At 52.9% G+C, this 27638-nt stretch overlaps 1 protein-coding gene across 4 annotated transcripts; it reads right to left on the bottom strand.

The window, feature by feature from the left end:
• Positions 1–158: 158 nt before the first annotated feature.
• On the bottom strand, positions 159–27638 carry Znf385a (zinc finger protein 385A). Of its 4 annotated transcripts, none has more exons than XM_070006151.1 (8): positions 27570–27638; positions 20026–20162; positions 8319–8429; positions 6501–6663; positions 3406–3648; positions 1948–2117; positions 1668–1763; positions 159–1519 (listed from the first exon to the last, which is right to left on the bottom strand). In XM_070006151.1, exons 1-8 carry the CDS (start codon positions 27577–27579, stop codon positions 1289–1291), a joined length of 1161 nt encoding a protein of 386 aa, XP_069862252.1. In that variant the 5' UTR covers positions 27580–27638; the 3' UTR covers positions 159–1288. The 4 variants fall into 4 exon arrangements, with proteins under 4 accessions (XP_069862252.1, XP_069862254.1, XP_069862253.1 ...); XM_070006153.1 differs by having other exon boundaries at positions 20026–20158; positions 27570–27587; XM_070006152.1 differs by lacking the exon at positions 27570–27638 and adding an exon at positions 21162–21244.

A 27638-nucleotide genomic window follows, 5' to 3' on the forward strand; every position in this document is an offset into this window, starting at 1 on the left:
GGAACCCCAGACCTGGCCCAGCCAAGCTTACCAGAGCTAGGCGCGATTGAGGGAGGGATGGGGAACCCTCCCACCCCCCCCCCAACCCAGATACATCTCTCCAGATTAAATTGATTTGCTTCCCCTAAAACAGCGAGCAAAGACAGAGACTGAGTCTGTGCGGGAGCGGAGGGCAGAACGAATCCAGACTTTATTGTCAGAGGAGGCAGACGGGGAGGGCTGGAGTGGGGGTCCGAGGTTGCTACATTGTCAAGCAGAAAGAGTTGATGCGGAGGGGGAGGCCAGTGGGGCCCGCCCCCTCCCGGGGGTGGACGGGTGGTCGGCTAGAAGGGCTGACAGTACGGAAATCACAGGAGGGGTGGGGGTGTCAGGCCCCCGCCCGAGTTGTGCAGTGGGGGTGTCACGGGGAGGGACGGGGGGGGGGGAGGCTCCTGCAGGAAGGGGCGGGGACGAGGCTATTGCTTTTTGCTCACAGTTTTGCGGAAGGCGAGGCGGGCACGGGCTTGGACTGGACACCCCTTGCCCTCCTCGGTACCCCTTGGGCGATGGGTGCTGGTGAGAAGAATGGAACCCAGGCTGGGGAGGAAGGAGGCGGGGGAAGGGTCTCCGGGGCATCTCCTTGGTCCCACCCAAGTGCTGTGCCCCGCAATTGGCCCCGGCCAGGCCGGGGGAGGGGGCTGGGGCGCGGGGCGGGCACAGTGAGGTCACAGGCGGTAACACCAAAGTGCTAATGAGGGACCCGGGACCCCGCCTGCCACCCTCCCCCTGCGGAGGGTGGGTGGGTGGGGGGCTCACGGAAGCGCTTCAGTTTGGGGTATGGGGGGGGGGCCGGAGTCCCAGAGTCCACTTATTGCCAAGAAAATCAATTTCCTCCTCCACACCCCATCCTGGGGACCTCCCCCTCCCCCCGACCATGGCTTGTGAACCCCGTTTTGTGCTAGGTTTGGGGGGAGGGGTGAGGGCTAGATGGACATGGCTTTTGGGAGGGGGGGTGTCTCCAAAGGGGGCTCGGGGGTGAGACGGCCCCTCCATTTCTAGGGGAGAGGGAAGGGCAGGGGGCGGGGTTCCCTGAGATCTGGGGTGTTCCCCCCTTTCTGAAGCCCCCCTCCCCCGCTACCCCTCCCCTTTCCTGGAACCCCCGTACCTTCGGGGTGGGGGGGGGAAAGGAGAGATCGTTCAGGGAGCGCCGGGAAGAGGGGCGGGCTGGGGCCCCCCTGGAGGTCTGGGGTCCCGGCTTGGAGGTGTGTGTGTGTGGGGGGACCGAACGGGAGGGGGTTCCGGGTTGAGGTCAGTATGGGGAAAAGAGGATGGGTCCGTGCGCAGTTCGGATGGGCCCCGGGGCCGGGTGGAGCAGGGGGTGGGTGATGGGCGGTCCCTGCAGAAGAGGTGCGGCCGGAGCGGGGCGCAGAGACAGCGGGGAGCCGGCCGCGGCTGCCATCACCGCAGCCACCGCCAGGGGGCTGGGCAGCAGGCCCCCGGCCAGGGACTTGGGCAGCTCCTTGGAGAACGTCAGCGTGCCCTGCACGAGGAGAGGAGGGGGGCGAGGTCAGACAGGCAGGCCCCCCACGAGGAAGGGCAGGCCACCCCCGCCCATCCCGGACAGCCCCACACCCACCCACCCGCCCTGGCCCTCCCTTGGCCCCCGCTGCCCACAGCCCAGGCCTCACCGCCAGCTCCCCGGCGCCCCTCGGCTTCTTGTGCCGGCTCAGTAGTGGGTTGGGTTTCCCGGCCACGCCATCTCGGTGTCGCCGGCTGGAGATGTGCTGCAGGGCGCGAGTGGGGGGAATGGGAATAGAGCGACCACAAGGAAGGGGCAAAGCCACAGCTCAGATGACAGCAAGGCGCTCCAGGCCTTGGCCACCACCCCTTCTTTGGCACAGGGTCAGAGCTGGCAGAAGAGACCTCCGCCCAAGCTCCCGGGGTTCCTGGGAAGGGCTGCAGACCCACCTGTTTCAGTTGGACCTCCGAGTTGACCTTGACGTTGCAGATCTCACAGTGGAAGGTTCGGTCTTGGGCAGGAGCTTCGGGCTCCCCGGGGGTGGGAGGCCCGAGGCGAGGATATGCTTTAATGGGCCCCAGGCCACTGCGGGCCTCCAGAATTGTCTTGTGCTTAGTACCTGAAGGCCACAGAGGACAGGTGGTAAGGGACAAAGGGAAAATTTCTCCAGGCTGACCGAAGCCTCAAATGCCCACATTCTCAATTACAATACCAGAGAGGGTGGAGGCAGGCACAGGATTTTCTCCAAGCCTCTTGAGTCCCTCTCAAACACAAGGTGAGTCAGGGGAGAGCCACCATGCCTGGAAATCCTAGCTTCTCAGGAGGCTGAGATCTGAAGATCATAGTTCAAAGCGGGCCCAGGCAGACTCCTCTCCAGTTAACCAACAAAAAGTTGGAAGTTAGCCAGGCGCCGGTAGCTCACGCCTGTAATCCTAGCTACTGAGGAGGCTGAGATCTGAGGATCGCAGTTCAAAGCCAGCCCGGGCAAGGAAAGTCCGTGAGACTCTTATCTCCAAAAAACCACCAGAAAACCAGAAGTGGCACTGTGGCTCAAGCGGTAGAGTGCTCGCCTTGAGCTGAAGAGCTGAGGGACAGCACCCAAGCCCAGAGTTCAGGCCCCACGACCGGACCCCAAAAAAAAAAAAAAAGTTGGAAGTGGAGGAGTGGCTCAAGTAACTAGTACAATGTCAGCCCAGAACAAAACAAAACAAAATCTCAAGTGAGAGTGCAAGGCCCTGAGTTCAAACCCCGGTACATGCAAAAATAAGTAAGGTAAAGGGGAAAAGCTAAGAGAGTAATCTTAACTACTCAGGAGGCTGAGATCTGAGGATCATGGTTCAAAGCAAACACAGGCTGTTTTTTGGTCAGTTGTGGGGCTTGAACTCTGGACCTTGGCACTGTCCCTCAGCTCTTCAGCTCAAGGCTAGCTCTCTACCAGTTGAGCCACAGCACCACTTCCAGTTTTCTGGTGGTTAATTGGAGATAAGAGACTCATGGACTTTCCTGCCTAGGCTAGCTTTGAACTGTGATCCTCAGATCTCAGCCATCTGCATAGCTAGGATTACAGGCATGAGCCACTGGCACCTGGCAGCTCAGGCATTCTTATTCCACAAATTACCAAAAAGCCAGAAGTAGAGCTGTGGCTCAAGGAAGCAGAGCACCAGCCTTGAGTGAAAAAGTACGACAGTGCCCAGGTCCAGTTCAAGCCCCAGTACTGGCATATACATACGTACATATATACATACATACATGCATACATACATTCATACAAACATACATATATAAGGTGAGGAGGTCGCTGGGAAAGGAGATAGACTGGGAAGTTTTAGAGGGCTCAGGGGAGCTAGGATGTAGACTTCAGAGTGGGCTGAGGACAGGAAATGTGGATGGGGCAGGGGAGGCCATACCTTTGTTATGCGCCTCAAGCTGGGACAGGGAGTTCACAGCCACCTTGCACAGTGCACAGTAGAGCAGTCGCTTGGCTTTCTCCTCCTCCTCCTTGCTACCTCCAGGCAGGGCAGCGGGGGCTGGAGTCCCCCCTTCTCCTTTGGTTATACCCCGGCCACTCTCTGGAACACTGGGAGGCGATGGGGACCCAGGCTGTTTCTCTGGGGATCCTGGGACAGGACCCAATCCATTCTCCATGGAAACTGTTATGGGGAGAAACATGGGGTGGGTGGGTGGGATCATACTAATGGCTCTTGGAGAAGCTTCTTCATGTGGAGACCCACCCCCACTTCCTGGAGGGCAAAGGCCCAGAAATCCCCACCCTGTGACAACATTCATGCTTTCATGCCCTGGGTCAGGGCCAGATGTGGTCTAGCTGCCACAGGCTGAGAGCATGAGGCTCCAGTGTCTGGCTCATTCTCCATAAGCTGAGAATGGTCAAGTGGTCTGGCCCCATCAGTGGACTTGGAGGGTAAAACTGGCCACCTACTGAGTCGGCCTACTGAGTCAGGGGTAGAACATGGAACAAGGATTCAAACACCCTCCTCCCCGCGCCCCTGCCTATGTATCACCAATGGCCTGCCAGCCAGCTGGGGCTTCTTGTCAGTACCAGACCCTTCCCAGAGTCCTCAAGCTCCAGGAAAGCTTACCAAGGAGCTGTAGAAAGGGGTAGAACCAGGATGAGGGAAGGTTAGGAGAGACAGATGCAGGCAGAGCAAAGGGAAACAGAAACAGCAGAATCGGAGAGGGAAGAAATAGGGATGCAGGCTATTCTATAATTCATGGGCACAATTAAAGATGCACAGTCCCCAGGCCTCTGCAACTGGGTTCTGGCCTCTGTACAGGGGAAACTCTAGCGCTCCCATTCTCGCTCCAGCAACTGATCCAGTTTCCGGGTCATGGGGTGGGGAGGGGCCTGTGATGGGCTGTGGGGATGGGGAGCTGGTAGAAGGGGGCATTCCTAATCCTTGTAGGTATCCATTTGTTTGTCCAGCCTATGATTCTTCTCTTTCATTCTCTTACTCAGTTCTGACATTCTCCATCAATCTATATAGCACATCTCTGGACAGGACTTCACAGTTTATGAAAGCAGGGTTATGGATACAGTTATCCCACCCTGTATCTTCAGAGACAGAGTAGGAAGTAAATGAGGTAATATAATAAGGAACCTAAAACCTAGAACAGAGCTTAAGAAATGTTAAGCGGGCTGGGATGTAGCTCAGTGGCAAAGCACTTGCCTAGCAAGTGCAACATCCTGGGTTTGATCCCCAGTACTAAAAAAGACAAAAACAAAACAAGCAAAAAAACCTACCATTTAGCCGGGCGTCGGTGGCTCATGCCTGTAACCCTAGCTACTCAGGAGGCTGAGATCTGAGGATCCCAATTCAAAGCCAGCCTGGGCAGGAAACTCTGTGAGACTCTTACCTCCAATAAACCACTCAGAAAACCGGAAGTGGCACTGTGGCTTACCTTGAACTGAATTGCTGAGGGACAGTGCCCAGGCCCAGAGTTCAAGTCCCATGACCGACCCCCCCCAAAAAAAAATGTTAAGCAAGCACTGCTACTGCCACTACCATTGCCAACCTATATCAATTTCTTTCCTTCCTTTCTTTTCTTTTTTTGGTGCTGGTTCTGGGGCTTGACCTCAGGGCCTGGGCCTTGTCCCTGAGCTTCTTTTGATCAAAGCTAGTGGTCTACCACTTTGAACGACATCTCCACTTCTGACTTTCTGGTGGTTAATTGGTGATAAAGAGTCTCATGAAGTTACCTACCCGAGCTGGCTTTGAACTTCAGTCCTCAGATCTCAGCTTCCTGAGGAGGTAGGATTATAGGCGTGAGCCACTTGTGTCCGGCTTATTCATTTAAGATGATCAGGGTAGGAAACAGCCAGAACATAATTAAAACTCAGGCCTGCAGCCACTATCTGCAATTCTGAGGGTGGCTCCCTGTGTGTGTGGGAGGGTTTGGGAGGTGTCCATGGGAGCTTGAGATTCCAAGCAGGCAGGCTTCCTTTCTCTCTCTCTCTCCTCTCTCTTTCTCTCTGTTTTTTTGGTGCTGATATTTGGGCTTGAACTCAGGGCCCTGTGCTCCTATTTGGCTGTTTTTGTACAAGGCTGGCATTCTATCACTTGAACCATGCCTCCAATTCTGGCATTTTGCTGGTTTGAGGTAAGAGTCTCACAGACTTGCTTGCCTGAGTTGGCTCTGAACCTTGATCCTCAGGCCTTAGCCTCTTGTGTAGCTAGGATGCTAAGTCACTAGTACTCAGCTTTTCATTGCCCGGCCAGGATCCGATGAAATAGGGATGAGGAGGATGTCAGATCTTTCTCTCTCTCTCTGGAATTGGCCAGGATTGACATCGATGTGGCAATCTCGGGATGGGGGTGGCTTGTATCTTCTTGTCCCCATATTCCCTCTTCCCAATTTCTTGGAAGTACGGTTAAGGATGGTGGCCATCAGCCATGAGGGTAAAAGAATTTCAGAGCTGTTTTTCTTTCTTTCTTTCTTTCTTTCTTTTTTTAAAGCTGGAAAAAGACCGTGAAGATCTTAAAGTCTCATTCTCTTGTTTGCCAGAAAAGTAAACTCTGGCCCAGAGAGGCCCAAAGTTCTACTGAAGACATCCAGGGAGTTGCCTGGTTTTTTTTTGTTTTTTTTTTGTTTTTTTTTCTTTTTACCCAGACTTCCCTGGGGAGCCCTAGCTGGGCTCACATATCCTGATTCTCTCTCCCTAAGACGAAAGGGGCTCTTCCTGGACTGGATGGTTCCCTTTTTCTTGGGGAGTTTTGCCAGGTGGCCTCACCCTAGCCCCTCTGAGTCACTGGGCGTTGGGGAGAACACAGTGGGGATTCTGTTGAGAGAAGCTGAGGCAGGGCTGGGTGGGGGTGACAGGATGGAAATTTCTCCTCACTGTGTCTGTCCTGCTCCAGCATTCACCTTAGATGAGGAAGAAGGGGGGGGGGATGGGGACTGAGGGAGGAGGAGAGAAGCAGGGGAGAGAACATGAAGACAGTAGAATTTGTGTGTGTGTGTGGGGGGGAGAAGGATTTAGACACACCTGGACGGGGGGTTACCCCATCTCCACTTGGAGGGGTATTCCCTGGTGGAGCTGGGTCTCCAGGTTCCCGGACACCAGGCTCCCTGCCTCGGGTCTTGGCGGCCTCGATGCCTTTGACTCTTCGGGCATGGCGATTACCCTTGTAGTGCGCCTCAGCCTGGCTCTTGAGGGATGGAGGAAGAAAAGGGAATCTGAGATTGCCTTTTATCCGCCTGGCCTCCCCCACAGAGCTCCTTTAGGTCCCAGGGTAGTCTCAGCAGACTACAGAGAGAATCTTTGCCTACACCCTGGGAATATAAAGCCCCCTGCTGATAAATCTGGTTACTCCTGGAGCTTCCAGCTTCATTCAGTCTTTGGGAATCTAGATTTTCCACCTGGCTCAGACTGCATCCTAACCAGGGTCTGACTTTGGGCTCAGGACTCTTACCTAGTCCCAAGGTGGAGGGCATGTGGACCCTAACCCTATGAGAGAATGCTAAACTGACAGAGGCCTTAACAATGAAGCCTGCTGGTCCCTTTAGACCCTGAGGCCCATGTGCCAGAATCCCTCAATCCTCAAGATCTTACCTTGGTTGTTTTCACTATCAGTCCTAGGAGCTCTGATGCCTGGGCTCTGTCCTGACTACTCTCCACCCCTCCAGGGTCTAATTTTCCCTGAAGTCTCTGCAGACACCCTGGAGGACCCTGGCCTCAAGCCCAGCTCTAGAGACAGGAGACAGCAGCAGAGACAGCTGTCAAAACAGAGCCACTTCATGGGGAGGGAGAGGAAGAGCCTATCAAGGGGAAGGCTAGCTGCTATTGGATCCCCACCCCTCCAATCTTATTCCTTCCACCAATGAGTGGAGACAGGGTTGATAGAATGCCTGGGGTCTAAGCTAAGCAAGAGGCCTCATGCTGGGCTTGATTCTGACTCCACCTACCTACTGCCAGCCCCTGTCCTCCACTCCCATTTGCACCCTTGCTAAGAAGGGACAATGCTGGAGGTACAAGGTCACCTAAACAGGGGTGGAAATGGAAGGTATGGATAGACAGCAAAGGAAGATGGACAGCCTAGGAGGGATAGAACAGTAGTGTGCAGTGTGTGTGTGTGTGTGTGTGTGTGTGTGTGTGTGTGTGTGTGTGAGTGTGTGCTGGGTAGTCAAACAAAATATGCTTTTCCCCTACTCAGCATAGTGAAGATCTGCTGTTTTTCTCCAAAAGCTCTCGAGAGCCTACACCCCATAAATTCTCCTTGAATCTAAACAAAAGACCCAGTGGAGCCTGAAAGGGAGGAGATCTGAGTGGCAGGATACATACCTGGGTTTGGATGGCTTTGGGGCATGGGGAAAGCATGAAGGGGCCTGGGGGCTGGTCTTTGTATGTGACTTGGAGGTAGGAGGGTAGAAATGAAGTAGAGTGACAAATGAAGCCAGGAAATGGGAGGGAATCAGATGGGTCTGGGCTTCAGCAGAGGCCAAAGAAGACACAGGATCTGTGGGGGAGCCAATGACCTGCACCTAAGGAGAGCAGAGGCCACCTTCTCACCTCCCCAGACATCTGTGCTCCCAGTGTCCCTGAGCCAGTGGTGCCTCAGTTTCCAAAAGGAGAGATCAGCCTTGGAGGATTAATCTATTTCATGTCAAAAATACACCACAACAGTGTGTCCCTCTTAAGTGCCGCCCATCAGCCCTTGCCCTTGCCCTTCCTGTAGTATCCTGGTTCCCCACTTTCCCCTTAACCCCCTCTTAGTTCCTGCCCTTCACCCACAGCTCTCAGTCTCTGCCCCTCCTCAAGGCCCCTGTCTCCCCAACCCTGTGGCTGAGTGGCTGGGCTTCTTACCTGAGAATTGAAGCGGATTTGACAGACATTACAGGAGATGACTGGCCGCTTGGTCTTGAGCAAGGGCCCCCCGAAAGTGTGGGAAAGCACAGCCTTCTGCACAGGGTCCATCTGTGGAGGTAAGCTGGGGTGAGCCAGGAACCCCAGCACAAGCTCAGGTCTGTCACCTGGCCCCTCCCCGACCCTTCATCAGCTAGGTGAAACCAAGAGCCCAGAGCCTCACTGGCCAGATGCTCTCCAGCCCAGTCCCCTTCAACAGCCCTGGAAGGAACCAGCTGGAGCCACTGATCCAACATGCTCCCATTTCACAGAAAGTAGAATTCCCAGTGGTTTGTCCGAGGTTCACAGGATGAATTAGCAGCAGAGCCCGAAATCAAACCTAGACTCCTGGCTTGGTCCATCCTGCCATGATGGTCCAACTCTGATCCCCCTTAACCTATTTGCCAAGAGTCCCACTGACAGAAGTCCTAAAGTATTGTAGTTCCTAGGGCCTTCATCTAAAGCCTGTAAACCTTACTGGCCCCACTCTGGGGTAGGCCTGTCTGCCAAGCCTTGCCTCTGCTTCCAGGAGACAGATATTCCTAGCTCCCTAGCCCTGAGCCCCACTTGACCTAGTCTGCTTCTCTCTGGACCTCTTGAAGGTAGCAGCTTCTAGAGGGAATCAAGTAACTTAAGAGAGTAAGTGGCTCTAGGGAATAATGGAGAAGGAGAAGGGGCAATCTGGACAGCTAGGGTGGCTTCAGACAGCCCAGAGATCTTCTGAACTCTCCCTCTGATCAACGGGACTTTGAGGGTAGGGCTGAGAGGCTGGGCTGGATTAGGAGACATCTCTGCCTCCACCCTGGGTCAGCAGATGTCTTGGCTGTCTCCTGCCAAGAGTTCACAAGAGGAGGGGAGAGGACAGCCTTTCTTTGAGGCCTTCAGCAATCAGGGAATAAACCAGGGGCCCAGAGGCATGAAAACAGCCTCCCTGAACAGTCTTCCCCCCTTTGGGCCCCTATAGGTGGTGGCCCAGAAGGGGCATGACTGGAATGCAGCTGAGGCCCTGAAGGACTGGATGGTGGCTGGAACCTTCAGAAGAATTAGGGCGGAAACCTTATCTTCCAGCTGGAGGAAATTAAGGAAGACATAGTTGCTGGGGACTTGGGGGTCCTTAGCTCCCCAGCTGAGCCCACCTTACACCAGGTTCCAGGGTTCCCAGGAGACATGGCAAGAGACAGAACATGGAGCAGAGTCTGGAAAAACCCACCTGTCTTGACTGTCCTTCCCTCACCCAGGAGTCTTACCACCTGGTCTGGGGTTTATATCAGGAAAGAGGCATCAGCAACCCCTGTGAACTGGGCACTGGCCTCACCTGCTTTGCCATGATCAGGTTCATTCAGGTAACTGGTCTGACAAGTGTCTCCCTCCTGGCCTATGCCTGGCTAGAATCAGCCCCTCTCACGGGAAACCCCTCCCACCCTCCCTCCCCTTGTCACATCCAAGGAAAAGCCCAACAGGAGAGGAATGGGTGTGCCTATGTGTGTCAGGCAGGCTGTGATCAATCTGTGCATGGGTGGAGTGTGAATGAGTGTCATGTACTGTGTGTACAATCATTTATGTATCAACATTTCTGTGTCGGGGGCTTTGCTGACACTAGGAATGGTCAGGTTGTGTAATCTTCAGCTGTGTGTTTGTCTGTGTGGATCTGATGTGTTTGGCAGAAAGAAAGACAGACCAGGTTGGAGACAGGCTTTAATCAGAGGGGGGAGACAGATTGCTTTTCTCAAGCTCCCCAAACCCAAGGCTTCAGTCTTTCCTATTCAGAGACCCTCCCCCAAATCTACCCTAGGGTTCTCCTAGCCCCTGCACTTCCTCATATGCTGGGTGGGGAATGGGAATTCAGCCCAGACAGAAACCCAATCTGGGCCAGGAAACCTAAGTCGCATGAAAACAGTAGGGAGAGAGGAGTAGGATGGAGAGGAGAGAGAGAGAAGCCTCCCGGTCTGTCCAGGCTCACCCCAGCTCCCCAGGCTGCTCCCCAGAAGGGCTGAGGAACCAGGACCTTGAAGATGAGCTACAGACGGACCATTCTAACCTCCACCCCTGGGAATGGTCCAGAATGAGAACTTTAACTTGCACAGCCTTCTTTCCAGGTTAAAGTCCTGAAACACCAAGTAGTGGTGAGGTGTGGGGAGGGGGAGAGGGCAGCCACAGAACCAGGTGGACCCTCCCCACGTTCTCTAGGAACTGAGGAGACCAGGGGCTGAAGGTGAGGGTTCCTGGGCCCAATCCTGGTGCAGGTGGAATGTGAGCCACTGGAGTGCTGCTCCAGGCCAAGGTCAGGAGGCCCTGGTGACCTAGATGAGGCCTCCCTGGGGAGGGGGGTGGAGGCCAGCATCTCTTAGAGCCCATCTTATTCCAAAGCCCCTTTTGTGGGATGGTGGCCCAGACATTGTCTGTCCAAGGCCCCTCCTGCCTGCCCTCCAACAGGAGACTCGAAGGGGAATGACTCCCTGAAGCTGGGACAAAATGAATCAGGAAGGGCAAGGGGGTGGCAGATCAGGAACAGGGGTGGGTGTGGGTGGGCGTGTGGGGTATGACTGTATTTCCTTCCACTGCCTCCTATCTGATGGAACCCCCTGCCCCATGTGGGGCCACCCCACTTACCCACCCTCAATATCAGGCAATGAGGGAAGGGAAAAAAAAAAAAAAAGAGTGGAATCGTGGGGCTGGGAAAAGACCTGAGAACAGGCAGCACTGACACAGGAAGGAGCAGGTGGAAGGAGTGGGGGTGGGGTCAGGCCTGGAGAGGAGGAATCTGGACAGTGTGGTCATGTTGAGGGTGGGAGGGTGGGTGGAGAAGACCTGGGAGCGCCCCCCCTCCGCCCTCGTCCCCCAAGGACCTGGGACGTAGAGGTTGGGGTCTCCAGGAAGGCGGCAGAAGTGGGGTGGGGGAGGGGGAAGAGAGGGGATCTCGAGGTTGGAGGGCCGCGCCGTGGAGGGGGGATGGGCCCCGCAGGGGCAGGGCGGGCGGGGACGGAGGGGGGGGGGCGCTGCGGCAGAGCCGGGGGGAGGGAGGGGGAAGGCGGGGGAGGGACCGGGTGGCTTACCCTGCGGGACCCTGGGGGCCGCGGCTCCATACACCCGGGCGTGCAGGGTTGGGGAGCTGAGCCGGGCCGGGGCCGGGGCCGGGGCCGGGGCCGGGGCCGGGCCGGGGACGCGGAGCTCGTTGCCCGGGCGGCTCGGGGCTGTGAGGCCGGGCCGGCCCCGGAGAAGGGGAGGCGGTGCCGGCTGAGCTCGGAGCCCCGCCCCGGAGGCGGGGCCGAGGCTGGGGGGGCGGGGACAGGGAGCTGGAGCGGACGAGGGGGCGAGGGCGAAGAAGAGACCTAAGGATGGATGTCGGTGTCCAGACACTGCTTTCCCTGTCTTGGGAAGTTGTGTGTGTGTGTGTGTGGGGGCACTGGCCTGATGACCCACGCTCCCCAAACTGGGGTTCCATCTTGGGTTCATTGTCCCCACCAACTCCCACCATTTGTCCTTCCTCCTGCCCTGCTGACCCAACCCCAGAAGAGGGTCCCCCCACCTACCCACCCAACACCCCCCAGCCTTCCCAGCCCCTGTGCTGCGCTACCTACTGCCTTTTGCAAAACCCTTTCCCTCCTAAGGAATTTGAGAAACTGAGTCCGGGTGTCCTGGAATCTCAGCGATTCGTCTGGATGGCGGGGATGGGGAGGGGGTGGGGGATCACTGAACAGAAGCGATCTCAGATTTGGGGGGCATCATCTCTAACCTCTTCCGACACCTCCCCCCTCCCCTGCCCTCTCACCCGCCACCTGCCAGAGCATCCACTTTTCCCAGGCTAAGCTTTCGTGCACTTGCTGCCCCCTGGCGGTGGAGTTAGGAGAAGCTGGGGGTGGGGGGGGATGAAGAGGGCACAGCACCCCCTCCCCTTCCCTTCCCCCCCATCACATTTTCTCTGGACAGGTCCTGGGCTTCCTCTCTCATCTCTAGGTCTCATCCCCTCTCATCCGAGGGCAGTCAGAGAGATGAATGAGTCAGGCTGGCTTTGAGGGACAGTGAGAGACTTCCAAGGGCAAAAGGAAGCAGTAGAGTGAGAGGGAGGTGAAATGAGGGAAGACAGTAATGAGACAAGGATCCAAAATGGAGGGGTGGGCAGAAACTGTCCCCGCATAAGAGAGGCAGTGACTCTGCCGTTCCTAACGCCACCACCACCAACCATCACCTAAGGTTGATAGAGCCCTCGGATTGCGCCAGCCCTGTGCCGAGCATATTATGGTATGGATTATCGAATTTAACCATCATAGCCACTATTTGAAGAAAGTACAATTATTATCTGCATGTTACAGATGAAGGAACTGAGGTTGAGAGAGGTTAAATAATTTGCCCAAGGTCATAAGCTAGTAAGTGGCTGAACTGGGATTTGAATTTAAACCCAGGCAGCTTGACTCCAAAGCCATGTACTTAACTGCTGCACAGGACTTCCAAAGGCCTGTCTGCAGCTTTTCTGCAGAACTCACTCCCTGCAGAATTTGACACTATTGATGCAGCCCGCCACACTCTCTCCCTTGGCTTCTCCAACTCTACAGGAACCTATTTTCCTCCCCACCCCCTCCAGTGGCTCCTCCATTTCCTTTGCTGGAGTCTCCTCCTGTTCCCACTGCCCAATTCTGCTTATTTCCCAAGGCTCAGGCCTTGACTATCCTACTTTGTTTTTTTTTTTCTGCTTAAATAAAAATAATAGCAGAAATGCAGCCATGATTGCAGTTCACACTGATTGAGCACTTTGTACTGGGCATTACGATTATGTAAGAAGATTCACACAACCTTGTGAGTTGGTTCTATTACTATCTCCCCAATTAGTGTTTTTTTTTAATTTTCTTTTTTGTTTTTTGACAAGGTTTTTCCACATAGACCAGGCCGCCTGAAACTCACAATACTTTTGTCCCAGATTTGCTAGGATTATAGGTATTATGCTACCATGCCTGGCTATCTCCTTTTACAGCCGGTAAATTGAAGGTTTTGGATGGTTAAAAGACTTGCCTAAATGCACACAACCAGTATTTTGTTGTTGTTGTTGTTGTTGTTGTTGTTGTTGTTAGTGGTAGTGGTGGTGGTGGTGGTGGTGGTGTGTATGTATGTGCCTGTACTGGGGCTTGAACTCAGGGCCTGGGCACTGTCCCTTAGTTGTTTTTTTTGTTGTTGTTGGTGGTGGTGGTCGTGGGCCTGAACTCTGGGCCTGAACACTGTCCCTCAGCTCTTCAGCTCAAGGCTAGTGCCCTACTATTTGAGCCACACTATCACTTCTGGTTTTTTTCTGCGTATGTGGTGCTGAGAAATTGAACCCAGGGCCTCATGCATGCAAGGCAAGCACTCTACCACTGAGCCACCTTCCTAGCCCTGTCCCTTAGCTTTTAAGCTCAAGGCTGGTGCTCTACCACTTGAGCCACAGCTCCACTTTAAGCTTTATGGCTGCTATTTGTAGATAAGAATCTTGGGCTGGCTTTGAATCTCAATCTGCTGATGTCAGCTTCTAGAGTAGCTAAAATTTATAGTATGAGCCATGGGCACCTAGCTTCAAATGTTCTTTTCTAGGTTTTATGTAGGTGATGTTCTTCAGCCTGGGGCATCTTCTAAGGCTTTTTTTGGTCAGCTGTAGGGCCTGAACTCTGGGCCTGGGTGCTGTCCTTCAGCTCTTCAGCTCAAGGCTAACACTTTACCACTTGAGCCACAGCACCACTTCTGGCCTTTTCTGTTTATGTGGTGTTAAGGAATCAAACCCAGGGCCTCATGCATGCAAGGCAAGCACTCTATCACTAAGCCACCTTCCCAGCCCCTCTAAGGCCACTTTTTAAACCTTCTAAGAAGCCTGTCGCCAGTGTCTCATGCCTATAATCCTAGCTACTCAAGGGCTGGAATCTGAGGATCATGGTTCAAATCTAGCCTGGACAGGAAAGTCCATGGGACTCTTACCTCCAATTAAACACCAAAAAAGTCTCAAGTGGGAAAGTGTTAGTCTTGAGCAAAAAAGCTCAGGGACAGTGTCCAGGCCCTGAGTTCAAGTCCAACATGGGGATGGGGGGGGGGACTAATAATAATTGCAAGTACATATCTGCAATCCCAGCACTTTGGAGGCGGAATTGGGAGATTCTTGAGTTTGAGGCCAACCTGGGCTGCATATCAAGACCCTGACTAGCCAGGCACTGGTAGCTCACGTCTGTAATCCTAGCTACTAAGGAGGCTGAGATCTGAGGATCATGGTTCAAAGCCAGTCCAGGCAGGAAAGTCCATGAGAGTCTTACCTCCAATAATCCACCAGAAATGGTGCTATGGCTCAAGTGGTAGAGAGCTAGCCTTGAGCTGAAGAGCTCAGGGATAGCTCCCAGGCATGGTGTTTCATACCTGTAATTCTAACTATTTAGGAGAATGAGATTAGTTTGAGGTCAGTTTGGAAAAAAAAAATCCTGTGAGCCTGACATCTCAACCAATAAAAAGCTGAGTATAGTAGAGTGCATCTGTCATTCCAGATATACAAGAGCAGGGAATAGGAGGATTGCAGACTGGATCTGCCTGGGCATAAATCTGAGATCCTACTCAAAATATAACTAAAAGTAAAAAGAGCTGAGGGCACGGTACAAGTAGTAGAGTGCTTGCTTATCAAGCTCAAGGCCTTGAGTTCAAACACTAGTACCACCAAGAAAAAAAAAACGCCCCCCCAAACATAAATACTAGAGGCTGCATCTCCAATTGACCGAAAAGTCATGAAGGCATGATTCAAGTGGTAGAGTGCCAGCCATGAATAAGCAAGCCTAGTGAATATAAAAACCTTGAGTTCAAGTCCTGGTATCAGCAAAAAAACAAACAAGCATAGTTAGGTGCTAGTGGCTCATGCTGGTAATACTAGCTACTCAGGAGACTGAGATCTGAGGATTCAGATACAAAGCTAGCCTGAGCAGAAAAGCCTATGAGACTCTTATTTATAATTAACCAGCAAGAGAGAGAGAGAGAGAGAGAGAGAGAGAGAGAGAGAGAGAGAGAGAGAGAGAGAGAGAGAGAGAGAGAGAGAGAGAAAAGGAGGGAGAGAGAGAGGGAAGGAGGGAGAGAAAAGGAAAGAAGGAAGGAAGGAAGGAAGAGAGGGAAGAAGGAAGGAAGGGAGGAAGGAAGGAAGGAAAGAAGGAAGGAAGGAAGGAAAGAAGGAAAGAAGGAAGGAAGGAAGGAAGGAAGGAAGGAAGGAAGGAAGGAAAAAAAAAGGGAAATGGAGATGCAGTTCAGGTGGTAGAAAACTAGCCTTGAGCAAAAAAGCTCAATGAGAGCACGGGGCTGTGGGCTTAAGCCTCAGTACCACCAATAAATAAATAAGCAAATAACCCAAACCCATCCACCCCTCCCCCGCCAAAAAAAACCCCAAACAAACTAAAATCAGCTAGACACTGTGTCTATAATCTTAGCTACTGAGGAGGTTGAGATCAGGAGGACTGAGGTCTGAGGCCAGCCAAAGCACAAAGTTCTTGAGACTCAATCAATAAAGCACAGGGTGCAGTAGTATGTATCTGTCTCCCCCCATAAATAGTACTGTAGTATAGGCTGGCCTGGGCAAGAGCAACACCCTATCTGAAAAATAATAAAAGCAAAAAATGGCTGGCATTACAGCTCAAGTGTTAGTATACCTACCTAGCCGGTAGGAAGGCCATGTTTTCAAACCCCAGTGTCGCAAAATCCCACTAATAGATGGGCACAGTAGATCAAACCTGTCATTCTAGCTAGCTGGAAGGCAGATTAGGTGATCACATGTTGAGCCCAGCCCAGGCATAAAAGTTTGTGAGACCCCCATCTCAACCAATGGCTGGACACCGTGCTATGTACCCTGTCATCTCAGTAACAAAGGGAAGTACAAATAGGAGGACTGAAGCTTAGGCTGGCTTAGGCATAAAGCGAGACCTTATCCATAAAATTAACCAATGCAGGGGCTGGGAAGGTGGCTCAGTGGTAGAGTGCTTGCCTTGCATGCATGAGGCCCTGGGTTTGATTCCTCAGCACCATATAAGCAAAAAGAAAAAAACCAGAAGTGGAGCTGTGGCTCAAGTGGTAGAGCGTTAGCCTTGAGCTGAAGAGCTGAGGGTCAGCGTCCAGGCCCAGAGTTCAGGCCCCACAACCGGACCCCCCCCCCCAAAAAAAATTAACCAATGCAGAAAGAGGCTGATGGAGGGGGCTCAAGTGGTAGTGTTGCCTACTTGGCAAGTGTGAGCGGGACCCTGAGCTCAAACCCTAATACTGCCAAATAACTAAATAAATAAAAACATCGGGATTGGAGGTGTAGCTCTGTTGTAGAGTGCCTAACAAGTGAGAGGTCTTAAGTTTAAATCCCAGTATCATCAAAAATAAAATGTTACAGCCTAGTGCCAGGGGCTCAGACCTGTAATTCTAGCTACTCAGGAGGCTAAGACCTGCTGAGAAAGAGTTCAAAACCAGTCCTGGCAGGAAAGTCTGTGAGACTCTTATCGCCAATAAACCACTAGAAAACCGGAAGTGGTGCTGTGGCTCAAGCAGTAGAGTGCTAGCCTTGAGCTGAAGAGCGCAGGGACAGCACCCAGGCCCAGAGTTCAAGCCCCATGACTGACAAAAAGAAAAAAAAAAAAAAAGAAAGAAAAAAGAAAGAAGGAAAGAGAGAAAAAAAAGAAATGCTACTAATAATTTTTCAAAATTCAAGTGATTTGTCACCTTTACTCTCTCCATCTAGGTTGGTTAATTCTTTTTTTTTTTCCTGCTTAACTCTGCAGTCCCTGGGGCTTCCCCACACCCTGCAAGTCTTCTTTGCAGGGGATACCCCCTTGGGTTCCCATGCAAGTTATCAACTTCTAACACGGCATTTCTTCACTAGAACTGTGAAATGGCTAGTATTCCTACCATACTGTGAGCTCCTTAAGGGCAAAACCTGTGTTCCATGTCCCTAATGTCAGCCACAGTGCCTAGCAATCGGTAGGGTCTCCAAAAAACCTTTTGGTTGTGAAACTGAATCTTCGTTAGTGTTTCTGTGACAATGTTTATAACCTTCCTTCTGTTTTGCTGTCTATCTTTCTCCTCGGAATAAAAGTCCTTTAAAGAGCTGGGCACAAGCGGCTCACGCCTGTAATCCTAGCTACTCAGGAGGCTGAGATCTGAGGATTGCAGTTCAAAGCCAGCCTGGACAGAAGAGTCCCCAGATTCTTATTTCCAATAAGCCACTCAAAAAAGCCAGAAGTGAAGCTGGGAAGGTGGCTCAGTGGTAGAGTGCTCACCTAGTATGCATGAAGCCCTAGGTTCGATTCCCCAGTACCACACACACAGAAAAAGCTGGAAGTGGCACTGTGGCTCAGTGGTAGAGTGCTAAGCCTTGAGCAAAAAAGCTTCAGGGACAGTGCCCAGGACTGGTACACACCCACAAAAAAGCTGGAAGTTTGGGCTGGGAAGGTGGCTCAGTGGTAGAGTGCTTGCCTTGCATGCCTGAGGCCCTGGGTTCGATTCCTCAGCACCACATAAGCAAAAAGAAAAAAGCCGGAAGTGGCGCTGTGGCTCAAGTGGTAGAGCGCTAGCCTTGAGCTGAAGACCTGAGGGACAGTGCCCAGACCCAGAGTTCAGGCCCCACGACTGGACCCCCCCCCAAAAAAAAAGCTGGAAGTGGTGCTATGGCTCAAGTGGTAGAGCGCTAGCCTTAAGCACAAAGATGCTCATGGAAAGCACCCAAGCCCTGAGGTCAAGCCCCAGGAACAGTAAAAAAAAAAAAAAAAAAAAAAAAGGTCCTTTCAGACAGGTCTGTCTCATCTTGACTCTCCTGTCCTGACTCCATGTGTCTGAAGCTGAAGCAGTGCTTTTCTTGTTGTCAGCACCCAGTGTTTTCATTTGTAAATTGAAAGTGATACTAGGCACGGAATGGCCCATACATAAGGTCAAGACATGAACCAGGCACTGGTGGCCAGGCTTGTAATCCTAGCTACTCAGGAGGCTGAGATCTAAGGATCACAGTTTGAAGTCAGCTGAGGCAGATTAGTCTAACTAAACACTAAGAAAATCAGAAGTGGAGCTGTGGCTCAAAGGCTAGTGTACTAGCCTTGAGCACCAAAGCTCATTGAAAGCACCTAGGCAAAGAGTTCAAGCCCCAGGACAGGTGGGCGCGCACGCACGCACACACACACACACACACACACACACCCCAAGGTCAAGACATGACCTTGGTGAACTTTTAAGTGCAATTTTAGTTTGGGGTCTTTGGGAGGAATTTGGGGGGGGGAGCAGATATGCTATAAAGAGAACTGTAGGAAAAAAGGGAGAGAGAGAACTATAAATCAGACACTGGTAGCTTACGCCTGGTGTCTCCTACTCAAGAGGCTGGATCTGAGGATTTCAGTTTGAAGTCAGCCCAGCAGGAAAAGTCCATGAGACTCTTATCTCTAATGAACCACAAAAAAGCCGGAAGTGGAGCTGTGGCTCAAGTGGCAGAGCTCCAGCCAATGAGTTCCAATCATGTGTTAGGCACGTAACTGTGTCAGTCTGATGAAGTACCCTGTTGAGTCTGGGTTTTTGTCATCCCATTTGTCAAACAGACATTATAGTGTCCACTGGCTGGGCTCTTGAGAAGCTGCATGAGTGGCCTGGGGCCTGCTTCACTCTACGTGTGTGTGGCCAAATATAGTTTGATGCTGGATTCTGTGAAATGAATAAAAGTGATTTCCCCCAAACCTTTCGTCTGCACGCTTTACCTTGGCCTCAGAATCCAAGGACATGTATCCCACTGTACGCCTCTCCGCTGGTCCTAAAGTGACCCCAGTGTCCTCAGCTCCAACAGCTTCCTCCTCCAACCCCTGCCTCCCATCAGCGGCAACTTCCTCCCAGTCACAGAGGCCTGAACTGAGAGTCATCCCTGGCTCGCCCCTGCTCTCTCCCACCCCTGACAGCAGTCACCATGGACTATCAATATTTCCCTGGAAATACCTCACTCCTCCTCCTGTCCCTTCCTTCACGTGGCTACTGTCCCTGACACAGTCTGCCTTCCCTCAGGCCTGTTGCGGGGACCGTCTCCTCTAGCCTTTGCTCCCTTCAACATTCTTACTAAGTCACTTCTTGCTCAAAAGAACAGGCAATGGAACCAAGACCTGGTGGCTCATGCCTGAAATCCTTAAGACTCAGGAGGCTGAGATCTGAGGATCTCAGTTTGAAGTCAGCTAGGCAGGAAAGCCTGTGAGGCTCTTATCTCCAATGAACCACCAAAAAAAGCCAGAAGTAGAGCTGTGGCTCAAGTAGTAGAGTGCTTGTCTTAAACAAAAAAAGGTAAGGGACAGTGCTCAGGCCCTGAGTTGAAGCCCTAGGACCGGCACAAAACAAACAAAAAAACAACCTCATCCACCCCCCCAAAACAACAACCAAACAACAAAAATAAAAACAGCCATGCTTGCCTTTCTGCTAATCCCTGCAGCCACTACCACCGATTTAGATCTCAGTGCTTCTGTGGATGGAGGACTGAATGTGACCATTTGCACCAAATGCTGAACACAATGTCTGGCCCATAGCAAGCTCCTAGTCAATCTTCACTATTATTACTGTTGCTAATGGTAGACAAAGAGCCCACAATCCTTGCCTTTGACTCCAAGTGGGGAGGATGAGGTTATAAGGAGAGAGTTAAGCACAGGAGGACGAGAAGGGGCCCACCCAGCAGGGTGGGGTATGGGGTACTCACGGTGCTGTAGTTTCCAAAGAGGCCCAGGGTCGGGGCTGGCTCCAGTGGGAAGGGCAGGATCTGTTTGAGGTCCAGTGGAGGCTGCATGATGGGGGGCTGCCGTAGCAGAGGGAGGGGCCCTGCCCGGCTCAGGCTGCCTGGAAGGGAGAAAAAAACATTGTGGGACAGTCGGAAGATGGACGTTTGGATGCACTGCCCCTATCTGGCAGTCCCATGTCCTTGCTGGGGCACCCTTCACCCAAAAGTGTGATCCCCCGCTGGGAGGTGGGGGCTATATACATGTATGAGTGACACACATTTCCCCTGCTGGGTCAGGTCTGCTGGGGACCTGGGGGAGGGCACAACCCAACCCAGTGTTCCCTTGGGGTGGCTTTCATTTCCCCTTCTCCAGCACCCTTCCCCCAAGACCTTTAGGCCCTTACTTGATAGACTCAGGAAAAGCCTCTGCCTTCAGGCTCAGGGGGCACTCGGAGCCCCAAGGCCCGTCTGTCCACCCCCTTCTACTCTGATCTTGCTTTTCCCCCAGGGATCTAAAGGTTTAGTGTCTGTCCCAGGAAAGACAGGACCAAGTGGACAATTCATCCCACTGCCCAGAGATGGACATTGAGGCCTAGATTTGGAAGGGGGCCTCCTAGCCCCTTCAGATTCCCTCCAATTAAGGTTTGGATCCCATCATAATTCTTTCATTAAGGGTCGCGTTGGTTCCAGGCTCTTCTCCAGACCTCTAGGGTCTTCTCCTGGCCCCTTCTGTCTCACTCGAATGCTGGCCTCCAGCTCTGCAGGAGGAGGAAGCTGCCCAGGCCTCTGGGAGAGGAACGCCTAGGTTTGACCCCAAGGGGAAATGAAAGTCCAGGCCTCCCCTGAAATGTCTCCTCCCACTAGAGTGGTGAGAGGGACCCCAACAGGTTCCAAAGGGGCAGCTTCGGGGCTTCAGGAAGCAAGCTTCCTTCTGCAACCCACTATCTACCAGCTGTGGAGTTCTGTCTGCCCTCTGCTCCTCCAGAAACAGAGGCTCCCAGGAACAAAAGCAAACCCAGGAGGCTACAGGCCTTGTTCTGTCCTCTCTTGACCTTCTAAGAGCAAGGGGTCCCCAGGATCCTTTCCTGTTCCCTCCATAGGGACTGCCCTTTGCATACCTTCAGTTTCTGGTGCCTGCTGCCCCCAGGCAGTGGCCTGGCCCTGGCCCCCCAGGGGCCTGGGCCTGACAGCCGTCCCCTTCCCTCAGTTCTGCCCTCTGCCCCCTCCTTTGCCATCCCCCTCCCCCAGCCCAGTCAGTAGGATCAGCCAATCAGAGACCTGGAAAAGTGGGGCAGAGGGGAGGGCGGGGGAGCAGGGATTAGGGGAATCTGAGGCGAGAGGGAGGGGGTGGGGAGGGCTCAGGCACAGCTGGGGGCAGGGAGCTGGTCCAGAAAGGTCTGGAGGGGGTCTGTCTCTTCCATCCCATGCCAGGACTAGACGGCCAGAAAGCTTGAGGCAGAGGGAGTCAGGCTGCTGGGAGCTTGGACTTCCAGATTCTAAGGACTACTTGAAAAGGGTTAGGATGCTCGGCTTTGGCCTTGAGCTGCTGGGGGTCTGTGTACCTTATGTTTTATTTCTTCCTCCGATACCTTCAGTGTTGGGGTGGGGTAGAGAGAGCAAACAGACCGACAGAAGTGAGCAGAAACAGATGGGAAAGAGAGATAGACACAGGAGTAAAGTGGCTGGGAGAAGGGTCAAAGATACGAGAGAGAAAAGAATAGAGGACAACAGAGAGATGGAAAGGTGAACTGAGGTATAAAAACAGGGAAACATTGCTGAACACAGAGCTGGACCAGAGCATAGCGAGAAGGCAGAACACAGGGAGGGGGTGGGGGGAGAGAGACAGAGAGATATGAACAGAGTGACAGACCATTTAACCATCTCCCCTCCCTGGCCTGTGCGGCCCCCGCCCCCCCAGCTTCTTCCCAGTGCACCACCCCTCCTTACTTGCCGGCACACTCGGCCAGGGCAGCCCTAACGAGCCTCAGGAATGGTGCGAGAAACCTGAGTGTGCCCAGTGTCCCCAGCTTCCTGCACCCACCCCCAGCAGCTGGTTTGGGGCTGGCACTTGCCCTGTGCAGAGCCCTGGGTACTGCAGCTTGGCTTTCCTTGACTAGTTCCGTGGCTCCCAATCTGAAACCTATCTTAGAGGAAATGAGATTTTTTTGTTTTTATTTTTTTTCCAGAAAAAGAAAAAAAAAAGCATTAAAAAAAATTAAAAAGCCACTATACTGAAGTGTCAGGTAATAAATTGGGAGTCTTCTCACATTTAATCTCTGAGGTGCTGAGTTTTTATAACGCAGTTGACATGATTTCTGTCATTTGGCATATAAAAAAAATTGGGACTCAGAGAAGTTAGAAAAACCCAGCTGATGTCACAGAGCCTGTAAGTATCAGGGCTGAGCTTCTTGTGTGTGTGTGTGTCCCAGTACTTGGGCATTAGGTATGGTCCTTGAGTTTTATCTGCTCAAAGCTGAAACTCTACCACTTGGGACACAGTTTCACTTCCAGCTTTTTGGTGGTCAACTGGAGATGAAGAGTTTCTCAAATTCTTCTGCTTGGGCTAGCTTTGAACCTGGATCCTCCGATTGCAGCCTCCTGAGTAGCTAGGGCTAGGGCTGGGATTTCAATCAAGATCTTTGTAGCAAATTCTTCCTTCACTACATCCCTCCCAAAGGGCTCTGAGTTAACTCTAAAGCAGAGTTCTGAGCAAAGGCTTCCATCTTGTTTACGGAACGGACCGGGAGATGAACGCTGTAGGGTGGAACCAGGTAGCAGCCATTTAGGTCCCTGAGGCTATCCGGGAGTTCAGCTTTCCACTGATAAGAGTCTTGGGGTACAGGAGAAAGGAAATGAGAGGCCTGAGGTGAGAGGAAGCAGGGAAGGCACCCAGTAGTTCCTTATCTCCTTTCCAAATTCTTGTTAGCTCCACTCTGCAATCTGAAGTAGAAGAGGCAGATGGCAGCTTAAGGGTTGGTTGGACAAAAAAATGGGGCTCTTGAGGGCTAGGGGTGTAGCTCAATGGTAGAACGCTCACTGAACATTTGTGAGGCCCTAGGTTTAGTCATTGGTACTGCAAATAAACCAAAGCACCAAACAAAAAACCCAAGATGTCTTTGTTTCATATAACCAAGCCCTAGGCTCCTTTCTTCCCTTTTTCTGAGAATAACAGTAGTTACCACTTTTTGAGGTTTTAGGCTACTCCAGAAACTTCATTTTTTTACTTATTATTTTTTATTTGTTTGTAAAGGGGAGGGGTATCTTATTCTGTAGCCCAGGCTGTCCTTGAACTCATGATCCTCTCTCAAAGTGCTGGGATTATAGACATGTGCCACTGTGCTCAGCTTTGCCAGGCACTTTATAATTTCCTGGTGGAGGGCTGCATGGAGCACGAGCAGGGTGAGTAGCTGGTTTCACTGGCTCTCCTGGTCTCATTTCTCATCTGTCAAATGAGAACAGCAGTACCTGCCTCGCAGAGTTGATGCGAGGATTGAACGGATCCATGTAAAGTGCTGGCATATCACAATGAGAGCTCAATAAATGTTTGTTGAATAAATGAATTCTTATCTGATAGATGATGACAGTTGGCTCATAGAGCAAGAGTTATAGGATCAAGGTCAAACAGCGAGTGGAGGATTTGAACATGGCTGGTTCCAGAAACAGGTTTTTATTTTTCTTTTCTTTTTTCTTTCTTGTGTGGCCAGCATGAGAGTTTGAACCCAGGGCCTCAGCTTGCTTGCTTGGATAGTACACTATCACTTGAGCCATGCTTCTAGCATGGCTTTTTTTTTTCTGGTTAATTGGAGATGGGCTTTTCTCTTTAGGATAGCCTTGAACTATAATCCTCCAGATCTCAGCCTTCTGAGGAGCTAGGATTAAGGTGTGAGCCCGTGGGCACCTGTCTCAGAAGTGGGGCTTTTAAGTACTATACTTGTCTGCATAGACTGGAGTGGGGTGGGGAAAGGAAAATAGGGTGGAGAAACAGGTAAGAAATCTAGAGCTTTCATCATTCTGGTGTGGTGAGGCCTGAAGATAGGTTTGGAGGAAGAGGAGGAGAACAAATTGGAGTATGTGTGTGCAAGTGTGCTTGTATGTGCGTGTGTGGCACCCATGTTAGTCAGGGCAGGGAGGAGTTGAGGCCTGGCTGGGGCAGGCTCTTCCAGAGAAAGCCCAATTAGAGTAATTACCTTCAGCAGATAGAACCCCACCCAGCTCCATGGGGAACTGCCACATGCTTTATTGAAGACAGTATCCAATGCATTTTAGAGGGTGAGCTCACAGGCCCTTGGTTGGATGCCTCTCTGCCCATTCCCATCCCTTCTAAGCACTGTGATTCTTCCCAGGTTTCCCTGAGCCACACGGGGCTCCCTTCCTCCCACAGAAGGCCAGTCTTTCCCTTCCCTTCCCTGGAAGATCTGGTCAGGTCCAGAGTAGCCCCTTGGCTCTTAGGTGGAAATAAGACTCTGTCAGTAAAACATGGGAAAGAATGGGAGTGTGTGCTCTGAGTTGGCCAGGGGAGTGTCAGCGTCTGGGTAGGTACAGGAACCAGACAAGGTGCAGGGTAGGGAGGTGAGTTGGTGTTGGACTGAAGACTGAGCCAGGGTGAGATTAAGATCAGAGACAGGAATGGGAGTTAAAGTTGCCAGTGCTTAGGGCCTAATGTGGTAAGAGGCACAGGACGATCAAGCCCCAGGTTAAAATAGTAAAACTCTGGTGGTTTATTGGAGATAGGAGTCTCACAGTCTTTCCTGCCCGGGCTGGCTTTGAACCGTGATCCTCAGATCTCAGCCTCCTGAGTAGCTAGGATTACAGGCGTGAGCCACCGGAAGTGGCGCTGTAGCTCAAGTGGTAGAGTGCTCACCTTGAGCTGAAGAGCTGAAGGACAACGCCCAGGCCCAGAGTTCAAAGCCCCATGACCGACAAAAAAAAAAAAGTAAAACTCTGAGGCCAAGGGAGAAACAGATCTCATCTTGAATCATCATTTAAAAAAAAAAAAAATCCTTCAAGCATGTTGTTTGCTCCCACTCCAGATATGTCAAAAGGTGAAGAAAGCCTTGAACCCTTGGGTCTTAGCCTCCTGACCACGTCCAGTGTGTCTGTCCCCTTTTGCCTCAATTCCCCCATCTGGGCAGGAGGCAGACTGAGGGCTGGAAAAGCTTTGAAGTCAAAGATGAAAGAGACAAGGGATGATTATGAACCACCACTGAAAGCACCCTTCCCTAATAACCCCAGGGTAGATGTGGGTGGGGGCAGGGCCTAGGGGGAGAAGGTGGCTGGGAAGCAGGAAGCAAGCTTCCCAGATGTCTTGCCCACCTGACTAGACAGGGGTCCCCCCATCCCCCACTTCCCACTACATCAGGGACTCAGTTGGAAAAAAAAAATGGTACGAAAGGCTGAGCACAGCCTGGGGCCCTGACTCTAGAATCTTGAACAGGCTGGGCAGGGAGAGTTATAGAGCTTAATAGATAAATGGAAAATTGCTAGCACTGATAGCTCACACTTACAACTCCAGCTACTCAGGAGGCTGAGATGTTATGATCAAGGTTCAAAGTCAGCCCAGGAAGAAAAGTGTAAGATTCTGATCACCAGTTAGTCACCAGAAAGTAGGAAATAGGGCTATGGCTCAAATGGTAGAGCACTAGCCTTGAGTGGAAAAAACTAAGGAACAAAGAGCCCAAATCCTGAATTCAAGTCCCAGAACGGGCACAAAAAATATAATGTAAATTAAACGAGGGGAAAAATGTGAAGGTATGTGAGGTTGGCACAAGGAGGGAATGCATCACTGTGGCCTCCGGGGATGGGCTGTGGGAAACGATTGGTCCCCAATTTCAGAGAATTTGGACCCAGGCGTTCTTCCTGTGGCTGGGATCTTGGTGGGGTTCAAGCTAGTCTCCAACATTCTCCTCTTTGGGGGTCTCCTGACCAGGGCAAGTCCTGCTCACTGTAGCCTGCTGTGGGTAAGTGTGTAGGAATGACCTAGGCTTGAGGAGAAAGAACCTGTGTGCTGGAGGCCTAAGTCCAGTCTGTGTTGGGGCATTGTGTGTGTATGGAGTGGGGAAGGAAGCCCTCTAACGTAAGGGTGGTATTCACAGAAGGGCACAGAGTATCTTCCTCTGCTAGAGACACTCCTGGAAAGGAGGCAGGCAACCAACCAGTCATTCATGCCTTAGTTCTCTCATTCATTTAATAGCTACAATGTCGTGCCAGGTGGAGGGGACCCAGACATAAAGTGGCAAGGGACGGAGGCCACACAGGAGAAGATGGAGGTGGAGGAAGGAGGGCAGTAAGGGAGAAAGATGCTGTGGAGGTCAACCAGGTAGACAATCAGTTGAAAGGAGAAAGGAAAGGCAGACAGCTGGCAAAGGGCCTCAGGACAAGAGAAGGTAGGAGTCAGTTGAGCCCTCTGGCACCAGCATGGGCCCAAGCTGTCCCCAGTGAGGAGTAGGGGGCAAGGAGACCACAGGTGTCTAGGCCTGGTAGTAGGGGGGGATTCTCCGCCCCCCCCCAAACAGAGCCTAGGAACTGACCTCAGCCAGGGCAGAGGGTAGCGGTCAGAGCGGGCTCGTGTACTTTGGTGGAGGCAGGGAGGAGGGTAAGGGCCTAGAGGAGAGTCCAGAGCCCAGCTAGGCCCTCTCCTCCCCCATCCCTGGGGCTCCCTTCCCGATGTAGGTCATGAGGATGGGGTGGCTGTGGCAGACAGGCTGTCACAGCCCAGCGGGACTTCCCCTCCCCCATGCTCGCCCCTCCCTCTCCTGAAGCCCCCACCCCCGCCCGACCCAAGGCCAGGGTGGAGGGGAAGAAGGAAAGGCCCAGGCAGCCAGGGCCGGGAGAAAAAGAGAGGGGCAGGTCCCGGCGTGTTGGGGCAGGATGGCTGCGGATCCAGGCTCTCCGCCGCAGGAGCCGAGGATGGACAGTTTTCCCCTCCTCGCTTCTCCTCCTCCCCCCACCCCCAGCCCCCCCCCAAGTTCCCCCCTCCCCTTCCCTCGAAGCTGCCCCCACCACCCTCGTCCCCACCCCCGCCCCCCACTTCCTCCTTTCCCCCCTTATCCTGGGCCCAGGAGGATGTCGGAGTGTCAAGGCAGAGAAGGGGGAGGGGGGGAGTCGCTGGAGCAGGGGTGGGGGTGGTAGTGGGGTACAGGTCAGAACCTTCCCCCAAGTCCTCCCGGCCGGGGCAGCCCCTTCCCCCAGTTTCTCGTAGCCTGTCATATAATATTCATGAGCCTCATGAATACGCAATGTCCTCATGATGGGGCGGGGGTCGCACCCCGCCTCCCCCCCCCCCGCAGCTCCGCCACCCCCCGGATTCCCGGGGGGAGGGGCGGAGGAAGGGGCCGAGGGGACCCCAGGTGTGGGGACGATGGAGGGGGAGGGGAGCCGGTGGCTGACCGGCGGCTGCAGTCGCCGCGGTGCCGGGAGGGATTTTTTTTTTGGGGGGGAGGAGGTGTGGAGGGTGGGGGGGACCAGGAAGGTGACCCACAGAGCAGGGCCCGGGCTCTTGGGGGGCACAGATCGCAGAGGCCACTCACCGAGGATCATGCTGGGGACCCAGGCGCCCGGGATTCCGCGTCGCTCTGTCCCGGGGGCCGCTCTGGCCG

Source organism: Dipodomys merriami, unplaced genomic scaffold (assembly GCF_024711535.1).
Source record: "Dipodomys merriami isolate MVZ:Mamm:240054 unplaced genomic scaffold, mDipMer1.0.p SCAF_699, whole genome shotgun sequence".
NCBI lineage: Eukaryota > Metazoa > Chordata > Mammalia > Rodentia > Heteromyidae > Dipodomys > Dipodomys merriami.